Source organism: Podarcis muralis, chromosome 10 (genome assembly GCF_964188315.1).
Source record: "Podarcis muralis chromosome 10, rPodMur119.hap1.1, whole genome shotgun sequence".
NCBI classification, from domain to species: Eukaryota; Metazoa; Chordata; class Lepidosauria; order Squamata; family Lacertidae; genus Podarcis; species Podarcis muralis.
The window spans coordinates 74860273-74876804 of record NC_135664.1 but is presented as its reverse complement, the minus strand read 5'-3'; the positions used below and the strand labels follow the sequence as shown (position 1 = coordinate 74876804).

The following is a 16532-nucleotide window of genomic DNA, read 5'->3' as shown; positions in this document are numbered from 1 at the left end:
GTCTCGCCAGTGTGGTGCATGCTCTACTTATCTCCCGCTTGGACTTCAATGCGCTCTACGTGGGGCTACCTTTGAAGGTGACCCAGAAACTACAACTAATCCAGAATGCGGCAGCTAGACTGGTGACTGGGAGCGGCCGCAGAGACCACATAACACCGGTCCTGAAAGACCTTCATTGCCTCCCAGGACGTTTCCGAGCACAATTCAAAGTGTTGGTGCTGACCTTGAAAGCCCTAAACGGCCTCAGTCCAGTATACCCCCATCGTCCAGCCCGGACACTGAGGTCCAGCTCCGAGGGCCTTCTGGCGGTTCCCTTGCTGTGAGAAGCCAAGTTACAGGGAACCAGGCAGAGGGCCTTCTCAGTACTGGCGCCCGCCCTATGGAACATCCTTCAGATGTGAAGGAAATAAGCCACTAAATTATCTTTAAAAGACATCTGAAAGCAGCCCTGTTTAGGGAAGTTTTTAATATTTAATACTGTATTCTTTTTAACACTTGACTGGGAGCTGCCCAGAGTGACTGGGGAAACTCAGCCAGGTGGGCGGGGTATAAATAATAAATTATTATTATTATTATTATTATTATTATTATTATTATTATTATTATTATTATTATTATCTGCCTTGCATGCAGAAGGTCCTGCAGTACTCAGCACCACCAGGTATGGCAGGGAGAGAACCCTGCCTCAAACTCCACGAGAGCTTCTGCCAGTCAGCGCAGGCAATTCTGGGCTAGATGTGCCGGTGGTCGGCTCAGATCAGAGCCCGGCTGCAAAGCAAGGATGCCGGTCTGAGTTGCCTCGGGGCTGAAGCAAGATCTCTCTCTCCCAAGCTGTCTTGACTTGGAGGAACGGACCCCCAGTCCCTCTTCCCTGGCTGCCATTCCCCGCCCAGGCATTGAGCGCCCAGTGCTTTGCCCGTTCCTCTTACCCTCTCGATGGTGTCCTTCACGCAGGGCACGGGCAGCTTGGGCAGGGAGGTCTGGAAGCTGTAGAGCATGGGGTTGCACCCGGACATCACCTTCACCATGGCCTGCCAAGAGAAGGGGAGGCAATTTGACCGGTCAGCCCTGCGGGCCACAACGCTCCGCATTCCCACAGAGGACAAATTGCTTGGTCATTTTAGGAGCAGTCGGGTGGCGCTGAGGTCTGAACCACTGAGCCTCTTGGGCTTGCCGATCAGAAGGTCGGTGGTTCGAATCCCCGCGACGGGGTGAGCTCCCATTTCTCAGTCTCAGCTCCTGCCAAATAGCAGTTCGAAAGCACGCCAGCACAAGTAGATAAATAGGTACCGCTCCGGCAGGAAGGTAAATGGCATTTCCATGCGCTCTGCTTTCCGTCACGGTGTCCCATTGCGCCAGAAGCAGTTTAGTCATGCTGGCCACATGACCTGGAAAGCCGTCTGCGGACAAACGCCGGCCCCCTCGGCCTGAAAGCCAGATGAGCTCCGCAACCTTTCACTGGACTCAACCATCCAGGGGTCCTTTACCTTTTTACCTTTACCTTATACGTGTAATCTCACTGTATACAAGTTGTAAGGTAAAGGTAAAGGGACCCCTGAGCATTAGGTCCAGTCGTGGCCGACTCTGGGGTTGCGGCGCTCATCTCACTTTACTGGCCGAGGAAGCCGGCATACAGCTTCTGGGTCATGTGGCCAGCAGGACTAAGCCGCTTCTGGAGAACCAGAGCAGTGCACGGAAATGCCGTTTACCTTCCCGCTGGAGCTGTACCTATTTATTTTCTTGCACTTTGATGTGCTTTTGAACTGCTAGGTTGGCAGGGGCAGGGACTGAACAACAGGAGCTCACCCTATCGTGGGGATTCGAACCGCCAACCTTCTGATTGGCAAGCCCTAGGCTCTGTGGTTTAACCTACAGCCCGCGTCCCTATACAAGTTGTACAAGTGACAATGAAGTATTTCAATATGCTGCCTTTCCACAAGTTTACAAAGAAAACGAGGGTGCCGCGTCAAAAATCTACATGCAAACGGTAAAAGTGTGGCTTGGACAAAAATACTAATTCTGCCATTTAAACTGCATGAGGAACAAAAAGCGAGGGAGGAGCACTTGGAAAGGTGCAATGGAATAATTCTCCGACCCCCCCCCCAGCCCCCCGAGATGGCCGCTCACCGCCCAGATCTTGGTGCTGCGGCTGGTCTTCCCGTGGGGCTCGAACATCCAGCCGTGGTAAGAGAGGAGAAGCTTGAGGGTCTGTCGGCAGAGCAGGATCCCCGAGATCCAGGCACCCGTGGAGAAAAGGACGACGCCCAGGAGGTGTTTGCTCCGGGGACTCAGGCAGTAATTGCAGCTGGGGGGAAGAGAGGGTTAATAATGGGGGTGGTGCCAGCCCCAGGGATGTGCTCCTCCTGGGTGACTCTGTGGCATCCCCTTCCTCCTGGGGGTCCTCCTCCTCTTCTAGGCACGCCAAACTACAATTCCCACCAGCTCCAGCACCATCCAACCACACAGATAATAATAATACAGTGGTACCTTGGGTTACAGACGCTTCAAGTTCCAGACTTCACTAACCCAGAAATAGAACCTCGGGTTAAGAACTTTGCTTCAGGAAGAGATCAGAAATCAGCAGCAGCGGGAGGCCCCATTAGCTAAAGTGGTACCTCAGGTTAAGAACAGCTTCAGGTTAAGAACAGACCTCCAGAATGAATTAAGTTCTTAACCCGAGGTACCACAATAATAATAATAATAATAATAATAATAATAATAATAATAATAATAATAATTTATACCCTGCCCTCCCCAGCAAAGATCGGGCTCAGGGCGGCTAACACCAGGTATAAAAACAATCGATTAAAATACAACTTAAAAACAAGAATAAAACACAACATTGTGCAGCCTCATTTCAGTAGAAACTCAAATCAAAAACTTTGGGGGGATGAAAACGTCAGGTCGTCACCAAGGCCAACTATCCAGACTGGTCCTACGTGGGCCAGAAAAAAGTCCCCAAGTAGGAGTTCCATCACAGAAGGAGAAAGGAAAAAGGAAAGAGGGGAAGGGGATCAAGTGGATTCCAAGCCAAAGGCCAGGTGGAACAACCCTGCGGAAAGAAGTCAGATACTACAGGGCCCTGGTCTCATGAGACAGAGTGTTCCACCCGGCCGGAGCCAGTGCTGAGAAGGCCCTGGCTCTGGTTGAGGCTAATCTGACTTCCTTTGGGCCCGGGACCTCTAGGGTGTTGCTATTTATGGACCTTAAGGTCCTCTGTGGGGCATACCAGGAGAGGCGGTCCTGTAGGTACAAGGGTCCTAGGCCATGAAGGCCGTGATGGGAGGTGTGGCCCCAAACAGCTGGAGCAGAGGCGGTTTTAGGGTTTGCTGTGACTGCACTGGGTGCTGTGCTACAGGGGACACACAAACAATGATGCAGAATGCAGCACGAGAGGCGGGAGGGTGCCAAATTTTATAGTTGCACAGGGCGCCGCCGAAATGTAAGAGCGCACAATCCGCCACTGGCTGGAGGGCACCAGGTTGGCAAAGGATACTAACGCTTTAAACTCGCCCCTCTGGCTCCTTCACTCCTGCAGCCCAAGGACAAATCTACACTGGCCGGTTAAAACGTTAAAAATACACTATAACAATGAGACACCAGAGGGCGTTACAGAGCAGCCATCCATCGGCAATGGGAAATTGCACTGAGAGCTAGGTAACTTTTTTTTGTATAGCCTTTAAAAGCATTTTTACAGATCAGTGTAGATCCAGCCCCACATTGTCTCTTCAAGGGCATCTTACCATGGGCGGCTGCTTTCTAAGGTAGGTGATTCTACCTAAGCCTTCTTCAGCCTTGAATTGGTTTGCAGTGGTGGCCAAACTTGGCCCTCCAGCTGTTTTGGGACTACAACTCCCATCATCCCTGGCCACTGGTTGGTTGCAAACGTGCCTCCCACACAGATAACGTTCGCAACCCGAGCATCCACTGTATATTAATAGTGAAATAATTATTAAGCTTGGTTTTGGAACGCTTTGGCTTTGGAACAGACTTCTGGAACAGATTAAGTTTGAGAACCAAGGTACCACTGTATATCGAAAGGAGCAAAGCAGTGATATTTTAGGGAGCAGGCTAGCAGGCGGGGCCCATGACTTACATCATAGGAGCCTACACAACACAAAACACTGTTGCTGTATGTAGGTTTTATTTTATTGGTTTTTTATCTTATATTTTGGAAATGTACATCCGTGTGTTTTTTCCTTTAAATTTTTTGGGGGCCCCCAAGAGAGTGGGCCCCCAAGCTAGAGCTTGTTTAGCTTATGAGAGGGAGTTCTGTATACCTCGGTCCTGTATACCTGAAGGAGTGTCCCCACCCCCATCACTCAGCCTGGACATGGAGGTCCAGCTCCGAGGGCCTTCTGGCATTTCCCTCCCTGCAAGAAGTGAGGTTACAGGGAACCAGACAGAGGGTCTTCTCGGTGGTGGTGCCGGCCCTGTGGAACGCCCTCCCAGCAGATGTCAAGGCAATAAAGAACTATCTTACTTTTAAAAGACAACTGAAGGCAGCCTTGTTTAGGGAAGCTTTATAATGTCTGACGCTGTATTGTTTTTAATATTCAGTTGGAAGCCACCCAGAGTGGCTGGGGAAACCCAGATGGATAGGGTATAAATAAATTATTATTATTATTATTATTATTATTATTATTATTATTATTATTATTATTATTATGTTGCACGGACAAAATTCCTTGCGCCAGAGGATATGTTTCTCTGTACACCACCCCGTCTCTCTTGCTTTGATATCCCAGGAGATGGGGGAGCGCAGGCCTGGGACGGAGAGGTTCGGGGAGACCTGGGAGGGAAGGAGATGAGGTGGCCACTCACCTGCGCGGCAGGTGCCTCTGGATCCTGAAGATCAGCCCCATGGAGACGTCGACGTGGAATAAGCTGGAGCCCAGGGTTGTCGCAAAGATCGCCAGCCAGCCGGAAGGTGTTCCTGGGTAGACCCCGGTCAGGATGCTATTCTGTGGGAAGCAGCCGTGTCAGAAGAGAGTGACAAAAACAAACCCCTGTGTTGCAATACAGAGATATCTGCTCAAATACAGTGGCAACACGTGGCTAATGAATGTTTCTGTAACAATATAAAGCAGAGCCAGGCAAACGAATACCAGTGCACTGGAAGAAGCAAAGATCACCAGTGTTGAAGCAATGATTCTTCAACATCACCTTCGTTGGTCTGGTCATGTTGTGCGGATCCCTGATGATCGTCTTCCAAAGCAACTACTCTCTTCCGAACTTAAAAATGGAAAGCGTCATGCTGGTGGTCAACAAAAGATGTTTAAAGGCTGTCTCAAGGCAAATCTTAAAAAAAGTAGTATAAACACTGACAACTGAGAAACACTGGCCTGCCAGCGCTCCAGTTGGAGAACAGCCTTCACCAAAGGTGTTGTGGGCTTTGAAGTCGCTCGAACTCAGGACGCAAGGGAGAAACGCGCTAAGAGGAAGGCACACTTGGCAAATCCACACCAGGATCAACTCCCGCCCGGAAACCTATGTCCCCACTGTGGAGGGACGTGTGGATCCAGAATTGGCCTCCAAAGTCACTCCCTGTTAAGACCATGGGTAGGCAAACTGAGGCCTGGGGGCCAGATCCAGCCATTCACCTTTTCAATCCGGCCCAGGGACGGTCCAGGAATCAGCGTGTTTTTACATGAGTAGAATGTGTGCTTTTATTTAAAATGTATCTGGGTTATTTGTGGGGCATAGGAATTCTTTCTTTCCCCAAAAAAATATAGCCCGCCCCCCCCACAAGGTCTAAGGGACAGTGGACCGGCCCCCTGCGGAAAAAGTTTGCTGACCCCTGGTTAAGTCTGTGTTTATGGAAGAGAGTTTTACTTGGCTACGAGGGATCGCCAAAGAAGAGCCCAGGACATTCTTATACCACTTCAACAGCCTGAGCGCTGTTGGTTTGTTAAGGGTACTGACCCTCCTCAGAGCTACAGATCCCAGTGTCTTTAACAAACAAACAGGCCATGCACTGGAGGGGATTATCAGATACGGCACTGTGGAATAGATGAGGCTAGCACAGGTGAAATAAAACCCAAGGTACATGGAAGGGGGCTCTGAAGCTCTGGAGGAAACTGTAGAGTTGGAAGGGACCCTAGAGGTCCTCTAGTCCCTGCAATGCATTGGAAGGAAACAGAGCAGCAGGGGCAGCCCCGGGTCAATTCTAGGATTCCCTCGAACTCAGATCCTGCTCACCTTGATGCGGGCGAAACGCTTCTTCCAGGAGGAGAGGCCGGACAGGTAGATCTGCTTGAGGGCTTCTCGGCTCAGCTGGAAATCCACCCCTTCCGGGGTGACCGTGAACTGGAAGGCCACGGCCTGGTGGGCTTCCGCCATCTTGAAGGGTCCGCTGTCACCTGGACGTGGGGGGGGGGGCGGGGAGGAGGGGTTGAGAACAGCACCCACAAGCAGACAAAACCACCGTCCCCAGAAAACCCAGAGCGTTCTTGTAAAAGACTGACCCTGAAATAGGAATAAAAGCATATATGCCCCACATCGCCGACCCTCCAAGTGTCCCTGTTTTCCCAGATTTACAGAAGCTGATCTGCTTTTCCTTAAAAGCTAAAGGGACCCCTGACCATTAGGTCCAGTCGTGGCCGACTCTGGGGTTGGGGCGCTCATCTCGCTTTATTGGCTGAGGGAGCCGGCGTACAGCTTCCGGGTCATGTGGCCAGCATGACTAAGCCGCTTCTGGCGAACCAGAGCAGCGCACGGAAACGCCGTTTACATTCCCGCTGGAGTGGTACCTATTTATCTACTTGCACTTTGACGTGCTTTCGAACTGCTAGGTTGGCAGGAGCAGGGACTGTGCAACGGGAGCTCACCCCGTCGCGGGGATTCAAACCACCGACCTTCTGATTGGCAAGTCCTAGGCTCTGTTTCCTTAGGATGTCCGTATTTTCATTGGAGAAAAGTTGGAGGGTATGGAGTTATGCGACCCCCCCCCCTCCCGCAAGGGTCTGGGCTACTTTCCGGGTTTCATGGAGGTGGTGGGCAGGGCCTAGGTAGGCGGAGCAAAAAATGCAAATTGCACCCAGGTAAGGTGGGCTTGCTCCTCAGCGCACACACACACGCTCACACTCCCCTGAGTCTGGCAAGCAAGAGGTGGATCAGACTTCCATGATAAGTGTCCCCTGCCAGGCAAAAGCAGTCAAGGAGGGGTATGATTTATTTATGGGCTACTTTTAAAATGAGGCTGCTTTTTAAATTGCATTTTAACCTGTATTTTAAATTGGGGTCCCCCCCCCCTATTATGTTTCCATTGTAATTTTACTGGTGTTAGCTGTCCTGAGCCATGCTTTGGCTGGCCGGAGCAGGGCATAAATAAAAATTATTATTATTATTATTATTATTATTATTATTATTATTATTATTATGTGGAGGCTCAGTGAGGGGTGTTGCCTGAAGACAGGGGGCATGGCCCAGGGAGGATTCCGAGGGGGGGGGGCAAATAGAGAAATCTGGCCCCCAGGCCTGAGGTACCCTGCCCCTATTCCTAGTGGTTATTTCACTTCACAACACAAGAAATAAATGATGCTGTTATGTACTGAAGTTCTCACCCTGGGCCAGCAGGGGGATACTGTAGATAGTTATGCAAATAAGGGATCAAAAGTGACGTTCAGTGATTGGATAGTTTTAGAAAATTGTTACAGTTACGTTGTACTGGAGTTCTATATAAGCAGGCTGACTGAACCCTTCAGTTCAGTTCTGTTCCGGCCTGTGAATAAACAAGAGCTGTTTGAAGAATCGCTGTGTCGTCTGATATGTTCACCCACAACCTAACAGATGCAATCAAATTCAGCAGTACTTGTTTTCTAAAAAAAATATAAATGTTTAGAGGACTCTCATTTTCCTACTCATATTGAAACAATGGCCCTCAATGAGGCCAAACTTAGATTCACAAAATGCTTAGGGGTATGCGTACCCCTGCGTCTCCCGAGAAAAAAGCACTGAAAATCAGAACGGCACAACGTAGCGACGTAACCACTAAAAACCATAGCTCCGTATATCAGTCTCAGATGTGCATCCCCCAAAGCCCATTGAAAGAAATACGCTTTAGCTGCCTGCCACTGCAAAGCCACGGTGCCACTACAGAAAAGGCCCTGCAAATGAGTCTGCCCCCTGGGCTTCCTATGGCAAGGTACACAGTGCAGGGCCCCCTGCTTTACACCTCAGTGTGGGGGCAGATCTGTAGGCCAAGAGGCGGTTCCTGAGGTCTCCTTGCCCCACTGGGCCCTTTAAAAATTGCCCTCATTTCCTATTTATATTTTAAGAAACAGCGAGGAGTTTGGCGCGGTTGCATCTGCTCGGAAAGTACCACCCAAAGCAGCTCCCAGGAGAGAGGCTGAAGCGAGCCAGGGTCAGAGCGGAAGGTCTAGCTTCCTCCTTCATCGCATCTCCATGCTGGGGAAAGCCCGTCCTGATGAATTCCTGCCCGTCATGGAGCTGTCAAAGGCACAGCAGCCCTGCCAGAAAGGGGGGAAGAAAACGGCAAAGTTGGCGATGGAAATCACCCCCTCTTGGGCTGCACGGCACCAAAGGCAAGCCAAGGGGTTTCTGCAGAAGCAAGGGATTTTGGAGTGCCAGGGGTGCCAGTGCGAGATCCAAGAGGAAGGGGCTTCACACCTCCCCCTGCAAGATGCAGGTCTAAGGTAGCTGCTCACCGGTGGATGTCTTCTCAGGGCAGGGGAAAGCCTCTTTCTTCTGAGCCCCCAACTGTCATGGAATCCCCAGACAGAGCACCTTCCTCCCTGCTCCATTTAAAGAAACAGGTCTACTGTGGACATCATCTTCAGAGCAAGAAATGTGGTGCCTCTAGCAGCCGAGGAGCAGGCAGAAAGTCACCAGGGGGAACTTTGTGATAAGAATTTTAAGGTCTTAGCTATGTAGTAAATGTTCATAAATGTACCAAGCAAACACGTACATAAATATAGAAACCCCATGTCTGAAAACCCCACAGAAAAAAAAGTCCTGAACACATTGACCTCAATTATTTCTCTGCAAGGTCAAAGTGGGAAACCTTCCCATTGTCTTTTTCCTTCACAAATCCTGTCTTAAGGGCACATTTAAGATATGAATAGGGTGTGAGGCTGTGACCTGGCACAGATACTAAGTATTTATGATTACAAAAGACTGGCCAGGCTCCCCAGGCAATCCAATCAAGTGACCATTAAACAGGTAACCTGGCAGACAGGAGGTAAACAAACCACTCAGATTTCTGTTGTAGACCGCCCTTTCTGTGATGTATGTATGATGGATGGAGGGGTGGTCTTGAGCTCCAGGGCAGGGAATTTAAAATGTCTATATAAGGGCTTGCACACCATTGTTCTGGGTTCCTCCTCCCTCCTGCGTGTGGTGAGTGAGGACCCTGTTGCAACAGATCAATAAAGATCAAGCTTATGAGCTGCTTTGCTTCTCAATATTCTCTGGTTCACCTCTGTTTCTCGTACTAATAGGGAACCTATGTAAGGACTCTATATGGGCTCTTGGGTACCCCATAAGGGAAAAAGGGCAGATTTTTGTTTACAACAACTTCTCCCTTCACTGATCCTTCACGCTGTTGTTTTTAAAATTGATTTCCAATATATAACAAAAGAGAGAGAAAAGAATACAGCACCACAATCCTCACTCGCCCCCCCCCCCCACTCCAGGACAGATCGATCTAGTTAGGTTTGCACAAGTCTGATCTGTAATTTCGGTCATCGCCATTCTCCAGCATATACTGTATTTTTCGCTCCATAAGACGCACCTGACCATAAGATGCACCTAGTTTTTAGAGGAGGAAAACAAGAAGAAAAAAATATTCTGAATGAAACAGTGGATGTATGATTTTTGTGGTTCATGCTGTGGTCACAGACATGTGATTTGACGGTGAGTTTGGAGAATCCATGTGGATCCGTGCTTTGTAACCACGTTTTTGCACCAGTGCGGCCCCACGAAACAGTGGATGCCTGATTTTTTTGGTGCAGGCTGTAGCCATGGACATGCTATGTGATCTGATGGTGAATTTGGGGTGACCCAATGCAAAAATCCTGAGGATCCATGTGGATCCGTGCTTTGTAACCACGTTTTTGCACCATTGCGGCCCCACGAAACAGTGGATGCCTGATTTTTTTGGTGCAGGATATAGCCATGGACATGCTATGTGATCTGATGGTGAATTTGGGGTGACCCAATGCAAAAATCCCGAGGATCCATGGGCTTTTACCTCCCCCCTCCCAGGCAGCCTCCTTTATTGCTAGCTCCTCTTATCTCCCTCCCGATCGCTTTCCAATCAGTGGCTTTGTTTCAACCAGTGGCATAGCGTGGTGGGTGCAGGGGGGGCCGGCCGCACCGGGCGCAACATCTGGGGTTAGGGCAAATCCACAGGTTAGGGGGCGCAAATCCACGGGTTAGGGGGCGCAAATTACTTGCCTTGCCCCGGGTGCTGACAACCCACGCTAAGCCACTGGTTTCAACACCCACTTCCCTCTTTCAAAAAAAAAAAAAAAAAAAGCATGATCTGCTTTTCACCCCTGGACAATTCAGCTCCAGGGACCATGCTCCATAAGACGCACAGACATTTCCCCTTACTTTTTAGGAAGAAAAAAGTTCACCTTATGCAGCGAAAAATACAGTATTTTATAAAAGGATGCCATATTTCAAACAAATCGTCTACACCACTTATATTCTTCAACGCATGCAATCTCTTTGTTATTTTTTTCTGATGCAACAATAGACCATGCCGTCGGTTTCCAACAAGAGACACACAGATGTTCCCTTCCTTTCCAATGCTGTGCCAACGCATCTGCCTGGTTGTGCTGCTGTGGAAAGCAGAGAGCTCGTCTCCGCTAAGGAAAGAAAGGAAAAGGGCAAAGGGGGAGGACTTTCTAAACAGTGGCTCTCCTTTGCCTGCCCAGGAAATGGCCAGTTTACATGGCCTGCTGTTGTGTTCACCATAATGGCTATCGATCTGAAATATTGTTGCAGGTTTGGGAGGCCAGTCAAGATGTTGTCTTGAGTCCCTCCCCATTCTTGGGAGCCTGTGTCTGTGCGGGTAGAAAGACTCTCTCAAGGCAAATCTTTAAAAATGTAGTATAAACACAGACATCTGGGAAACACTGGCCTGTGAGTGCTCCAGTTGGAGAACAGCCGTTACGAAAGGTGTCATGGGCTTTGAAGACACTTGAACTCAGGACACAAGGGAGAAATGTGCTAAGAGGAAGGAACGCTTGGCAAACCCTCATTGTGATCAGCTCCTGTCCGGAAACCAATGTCCCCACTGTGGAAGGACGTGTGGATCCAGAACTGGCCTCCACAGTCACTTGTGGACTCAGTGTTAAGACCGTGTTTATGGAAGACAATCTTACTTGGCTACGAGTGATAACAGAAGAAGAAGAAGAAGAAGAAGAAGAAGAAGAAGAAGAAGAAGAAGAAGAAGAAGAAGAAGAAGAGCAAGCTTGCCAAACCAGTTCCTTTGTCAGAAGGCCGGTGGTTCAAATCCCTGTGACGGGGTGAGCTCCCGTTGCTCGGTCCCAGCTCCTGCCAACCTAGCAGTTCGAAAGCACATCAAAGTGCAAGCAGATAAATAGGTGCCGCTCCAGGCAGGAAGGTAAACGGCGCTGCTCTGGTTCGCCAGAAGCAGCTTAGTCCTGCTGGCCACATGACCCGGAAAAACTGTCTGCGGACAAACAGACAGTTTGTGGACAAACAGACAAACGCTGGCTCCCTCAGCCAGTAATGTGAGATGAGCACCGCAACCCCAGAGTCGTCCACAACTGGACCTTACGGTCCCTTTACCTTTACCTTTAAAGCAGGGACAGGGAACACCTGTGAGAGCCCATCCCCGGCTGCTGACCATCATCACTGCCTCCTGGGGGAGTGAGTTCTGTACATTAACAGGCCTCCTATACCCTTCAAATATGTACAGCTGGGTGGGAGAGGGGGCTTTTTCATCCTCCCTCTTCCAGCCCTTGTTGAAAGCAGCAATGCAAGAGAAGGAGAAGGGGAGTCTCAAGCCCGGAGCCCCCCCCCCTTCCAGCCACCTTCTCTGGCCGGCTCCTGCCACTCAGGACTCGCTGTTTATATCTCCTGCTGGGAACAGAGCTCAGCCTTGGCTCAGGGAGGCTGTTTCCATCACGTGGGGCTGGCCTGGGGCCAAGAAGGGAAGTCTCAGCCTCTGCCCTGGGCGTCAGGCGCACATGAGCCACAGGCTCCCTCTTGTGCGTCACTCCCAGAAGGCTGTTGTCAAATGAGAAAAGGATCAGCTCCAGAAGCCATGAGAGAGAGAGAGTTCTTCTCCTGAGCACGTGCAAAGTGCATTTCTTTCGACGCTGAGAAATCGTGCCACCGGAGGAGGCGTGCGGTGCGGCTTCTCCACCAAACACCTGTTGCATTCTGAAAGTGGTGCCTTAACCCAGCCTCCCTCCCAACTTTGTTCTGAAAAGGCAGCAAAATGGCCAAACAACATTATCGTTGTTACGGCTCCCTAAATGCAAAGAGGAGCTCTGTGCAACGCGGACGCTTCCTTTGTTATTTAAAAATTATTTGATAGCCAGAAGGCATACTTGTAGAATCATAGAGATAATAATAATAATAATAATAATAATAATAATAATAATAATAATAATAATTTATACCCCGCCCATCTGGCTGGGTTTCCCCAGCCACTCTGGGCGGCTTCCAACAGAATATTAAAATACAATGGTCAGTTAAACATTAAAAGCTTCCCTAAACTTCCATCATGAATGTTTTACTTACTCGCCATCTACTTCTGGTCGCCTGCATACACAATGAAATTTGCCACCAAAATCTATATACAGAGATGGAAGGGACCAACAAGGGTCAAACGCCCCCCCCCCCCCGCAATGCAGGAATCTCGAACTCGAACCCATGAGATCGAAAGTCTCAGGCTCCACCGACTCTGACCTGTTCTGTGAAAGACTTAACATTGTAAACCGCTCTGAGATACTTTTGTAGTGAGCGGCAGGTAAACATAAATATTAATACGAATAGAAGCAGCATCGGACTATGACAAAAGTGCCCGTGACCACAAAAGAAGTGCCTTCTGGTTCCCCTGGTCTGTACATTCAGGGACCCCCGTGCAGTCCAGAAGCATGCAGTAACACTGTGCGCCTTTACAAAGCGATGCAAAAGGCATTTCAGGGGGTTGGACTAGATGGCCCTCAGAGGTCCCCTCCCGCTCTAAAATTCAAAGGTTCTTTGGGAATGTGGAGCCTGCCCCTTGGACAACCCTCCCCAACAGGAATCTGATCCACTGATGATTCAAGAAAGTATCAAACGATGTACTTTACCAATAAAGGCAAAGCAGGGATCCCTTATCTTCTGTATTTTTTCTTATCATTCTTACTGGGTTTGTTTTGAGTGAGGGGGGGGGGCCTGGAGGGGGGTGAACTGCTCCTTCCCAGCTGGCAATTCCTGCATTTGTTTAAAAGGGGGATAAGACGCAGGTGGCGCTGTGGGTTAAACCACAGAGCCTAGGATTTGCCGATCAGAAGGTCGGCGGTTCAATTGCCTGCAACGGGGTGAGCTCCCATTGCTCGGTCCCAGCTCCTGCCAACCTAGCAGTTCGAAAGCATGTCAAAAGTGCAAGTAGATAAATAGGTACCGCTCTGGGGTACCGCTCTGTGGGGCAGACCAGGAGAGGCAGTCCCATAAATACGAGGACTGGACAAATTCCTGGAGGAGGAGAGGGCTACTGATGGCTACTAACCATGGCTGGAGGCAGCAAGGCTTCTCTGGTTTGAAACCAGAGGAGGGGAGACACAGGACTGGATGGCGTCATGGGCCTGACCCTGCCCTGCAGGCACTTCTAAAGCTCTTAACCAGATGCAACCCCCGCCCCTCGAAGTGAAGCAGCCCTTCTCTCCCCACCTGCGATGCTCAGCACCTGAGACTCAAAGGCAGCTTCCCTCTCTGGAACCACCACTGGCCAGGGGGCATCGCTGGGCAACAAATGGGCAGGGGGGGCACCAGCTGCTCCTGTGGACTTAAGTAGGCCCCCAGTATTCAAATCAAGGGGGGGCACGAGCACATCCTTGCCTATAGTGACACCACACTTAGTGGCTACTTAGTGGCTGAGATTCCTGCATCGCAGGGGGTTGGATTGGATAACCCTTGGGGTTCCCGTAATTCCCCTGAAATTGGCGGCGGGGGGAGCGGGCTTGTGGGATTTTCTGAGCGGGGGGGGGGTCTGTCTTCTCTCCACTGCTTTGCTAGAAGGGTCCATGTCCAGGGTCTGCCCCGCGGAGGAGGAAAAGGGCGACATGCGTTGAAACATCGTCGGGTCTGGGTGATCCCTCCGGGGTGTCAGCAAAACCCATTGCCGCAGTCCCCCCCCTCTGTTCCGGGGGGGGGGCGTGTCGCGACGGAAAAGCACTCTGCACGCACTCGGTGTTTTTCCTCTGGAAGAGGCCCGGCGCAGCGCCCCTCCCCGCGTCCAGAGCGCAGCTTTGCGCGGCGCCGTCGGGGAGGTCAGGATCCGGTCTCCACACACACCCACCCCCGCCCCGATCCTGCAAAAAAAAAAAAAAAGGGCAAGGCTCCAGAGCCCCCACCCCTGCCAGTCGGACGGTAGGCGCTGGTACCTGCTCGGGAACAGGGCGGGGAGGCGGGGCGGTGGTCCCCGTCGGGCGACGGCTCCGCTGCAGACCTTCCCCGGGAGACGGGACGGGACGGCTGGCTGGTTCTCTGGCGGGGCTCCCTGCGCTCCCGTAACCTGACACTGGCACGGCTGCGGCTGCCCTACTTGGAAGGAGGGAGCGGGCGGCGCCCCCACCTCTCCAAGGCTCTGCTGCGCCACAGGGCGACGGGGTGGGCTGGGGGCACCCAGGACGCTGCCTCGCTGCCCTGTCCGGCCCCTCCGATCATCAGCTGGGGAGACCTCCCCCCTTCGCACAAGAGCAGCGCCAGTTCCCTTCCTTGCCGGCTGCAGAAGCGCCCTCGCCCCTAGGCATGAAGACTCCCCAGCCTGTATGTTGGGACGCGAGGTTCCCCGCAGGTTATTGGCTGCGCAGGCTGGGCCGATCGATTTATTATATTTTTCTTTTGTATGCAACCTTTCCTCCGAGGAGCTCAAGGTGTCGTACGTGGGTCTCCCCGTTTTATCCTCACAGCAACACCGCGAGGCTGAGAATGGGCGTGAGCGACTGGCCCAAAGTCACCCCCTGAACTTTTCGCCTCTGACCACTAGGCCAGATGTTGATGGGACTCGGGCTCCGAGAGCTTTTGGAGGGCCACAGGGTAGCCCTCCCGTGCCTTCAGGCACAGACGCTTCCTGAGTGCGTGTCTCTGGGAGCATGTCCAACAGAATTCACTGAAAAAGCATTTGCGGTGCACATCAATTGCATTTTCACGTGGCTGCAATATATAGATATATAGATTAGAGGCCCAAGTCGGACAGGGAGGCAGAACAGAGTGGGACTATGACTCCCCTTGATCTGGACACTGGACTTCTGTTGATGCAGCCCAGAAGAGCCTTTTTTGCTGCTTTTTTGCTGGACTCATGTTCAGCTTGTGGGCCACCAAGACCCCTCGATCCTTTTCACATGTGAGTTCCATAGTTTGACTCTGCACTGTGTGAAAAAGTCCAGAATCTTCATTGAAAACCCGCAAGTTCTCCTTTTAGGAGAGGGGAAACTTACCTCTCTCTGCTTTCTCCAGGCCCTGGAGAATTTTATCAACTTCTGCTGTGTTGCCTCTTACTCACCTTTTTTAAAAAGTCCCCAAAACCATGCAATCTTTCATCCTAGGGGAGTCACTCCACAGACACCACCCTAGGTCATTTAAGTTACCCTTCTCCACCCCTACGGTATCCTTTCTGAGCTGCTGCAATGCCGCTGTAACTGTGCGATGCCTTGCACATTCTCACCTGTGCAGAGTGCAAAGGGAACCCTCTCCAGGGAGTTCCCTGGGCCTTCTCCGATCACCTGCACCAGGAGATGCAGGAATAAACCCTCCAGCATCCCCCAACAGCACCCAGCTGGCCAGCTTGCTTGTGGCTGCGCCTGCCTCCTTGCAAGCTCCAAAGGGTCGGCTTTTACCTGCGACCTTCTCCCTGTGTGGCTGACCTTCCTTCCTCCAGGTGAAGCAGCTCAGCTGGGCCCAGGTAGCTGCTGTTGCAGCAGCAGGCTGGAAGCAGCAACCTGCAGCCTGGGACGGCCCCTTGCAGCCGGAAGGGCATTTGGAGGAGACTCCTGGCTCCCTGTGCGCCAGGCTGAGCCATTCCCCCCCAGGAGTCACTAGGCTGCACGGATAGAGGAAGCAGGAGGGGCCAGTCCTGCTGCTTTTGCTAAGCAAAAAGGGGTGTGTGAACAACAGGCATTGTTCCAGCTCCACCAACTGGACTTGCTCTGCAAGGTCTGTGCAAACTCCACTTGGCCTTCAGAGAGTGTCTTCCCAAGGTCCTGGATAAATGTAAGAACGTAAGCAGAGTGCTGCTGGATCAGACCAAGGGCTCATCTGGTCCAGCATCCTGTTCTCACAGTGGCCAACCTATTATGCCTATTATGGGAAACCCGCAAGCAACA

At 51.2% G+C, this 16532-nt stretch overlaps 1 protein-coding gene across 4 annotated transcripts in view; it reads right to left on the bottom strand.

Annotated features, from left to right (window-relative positions):
• The window catches only part of CPT1B (carnitine palmitoyltransferase 1B), a 33353-nt gene extending 17108 nt beyond the window's left edge, over positions 1-16245 (bottom strand). Inside the window, exons 1-6 of one of the 4 annotated variants that reach the window (XM_077935424.1) lie at positions 8670-8689; positions 8324-8471; positions 6202-6362; positions 4825-4964; positions 2128-2305; positions 930-1031 (exon numbers count right to left, since the gene is read on the bottom strand). In XM_077935424.1, coding sequence (XP_077791550.1) covers positions 930-1031; positions 2128-2305; positions 4825-4964; positions 6202-6342 — 561 coding nt within the window. In that variant the 5' untranslated portion in view covers positions 6343-6362; positions 8324-8471; positions 8670-8689. Of the gene's footprint in view, positions 1-929; positions 1032-2127; positions 2306-4824; positions 4965-6201; positions 6363-8323; positions 8472-8669; positions 8690-14591; positions 14910-16046 lie in introns of those variants that run through there. The other 3 variants (XM_028746555.2, XM_077935422.1, XM_077935423.1) reach the window with 3 other exon arrangements.
• Between the last annotated feature and the right edge of the window lie 287 nt (positions 16246-16532).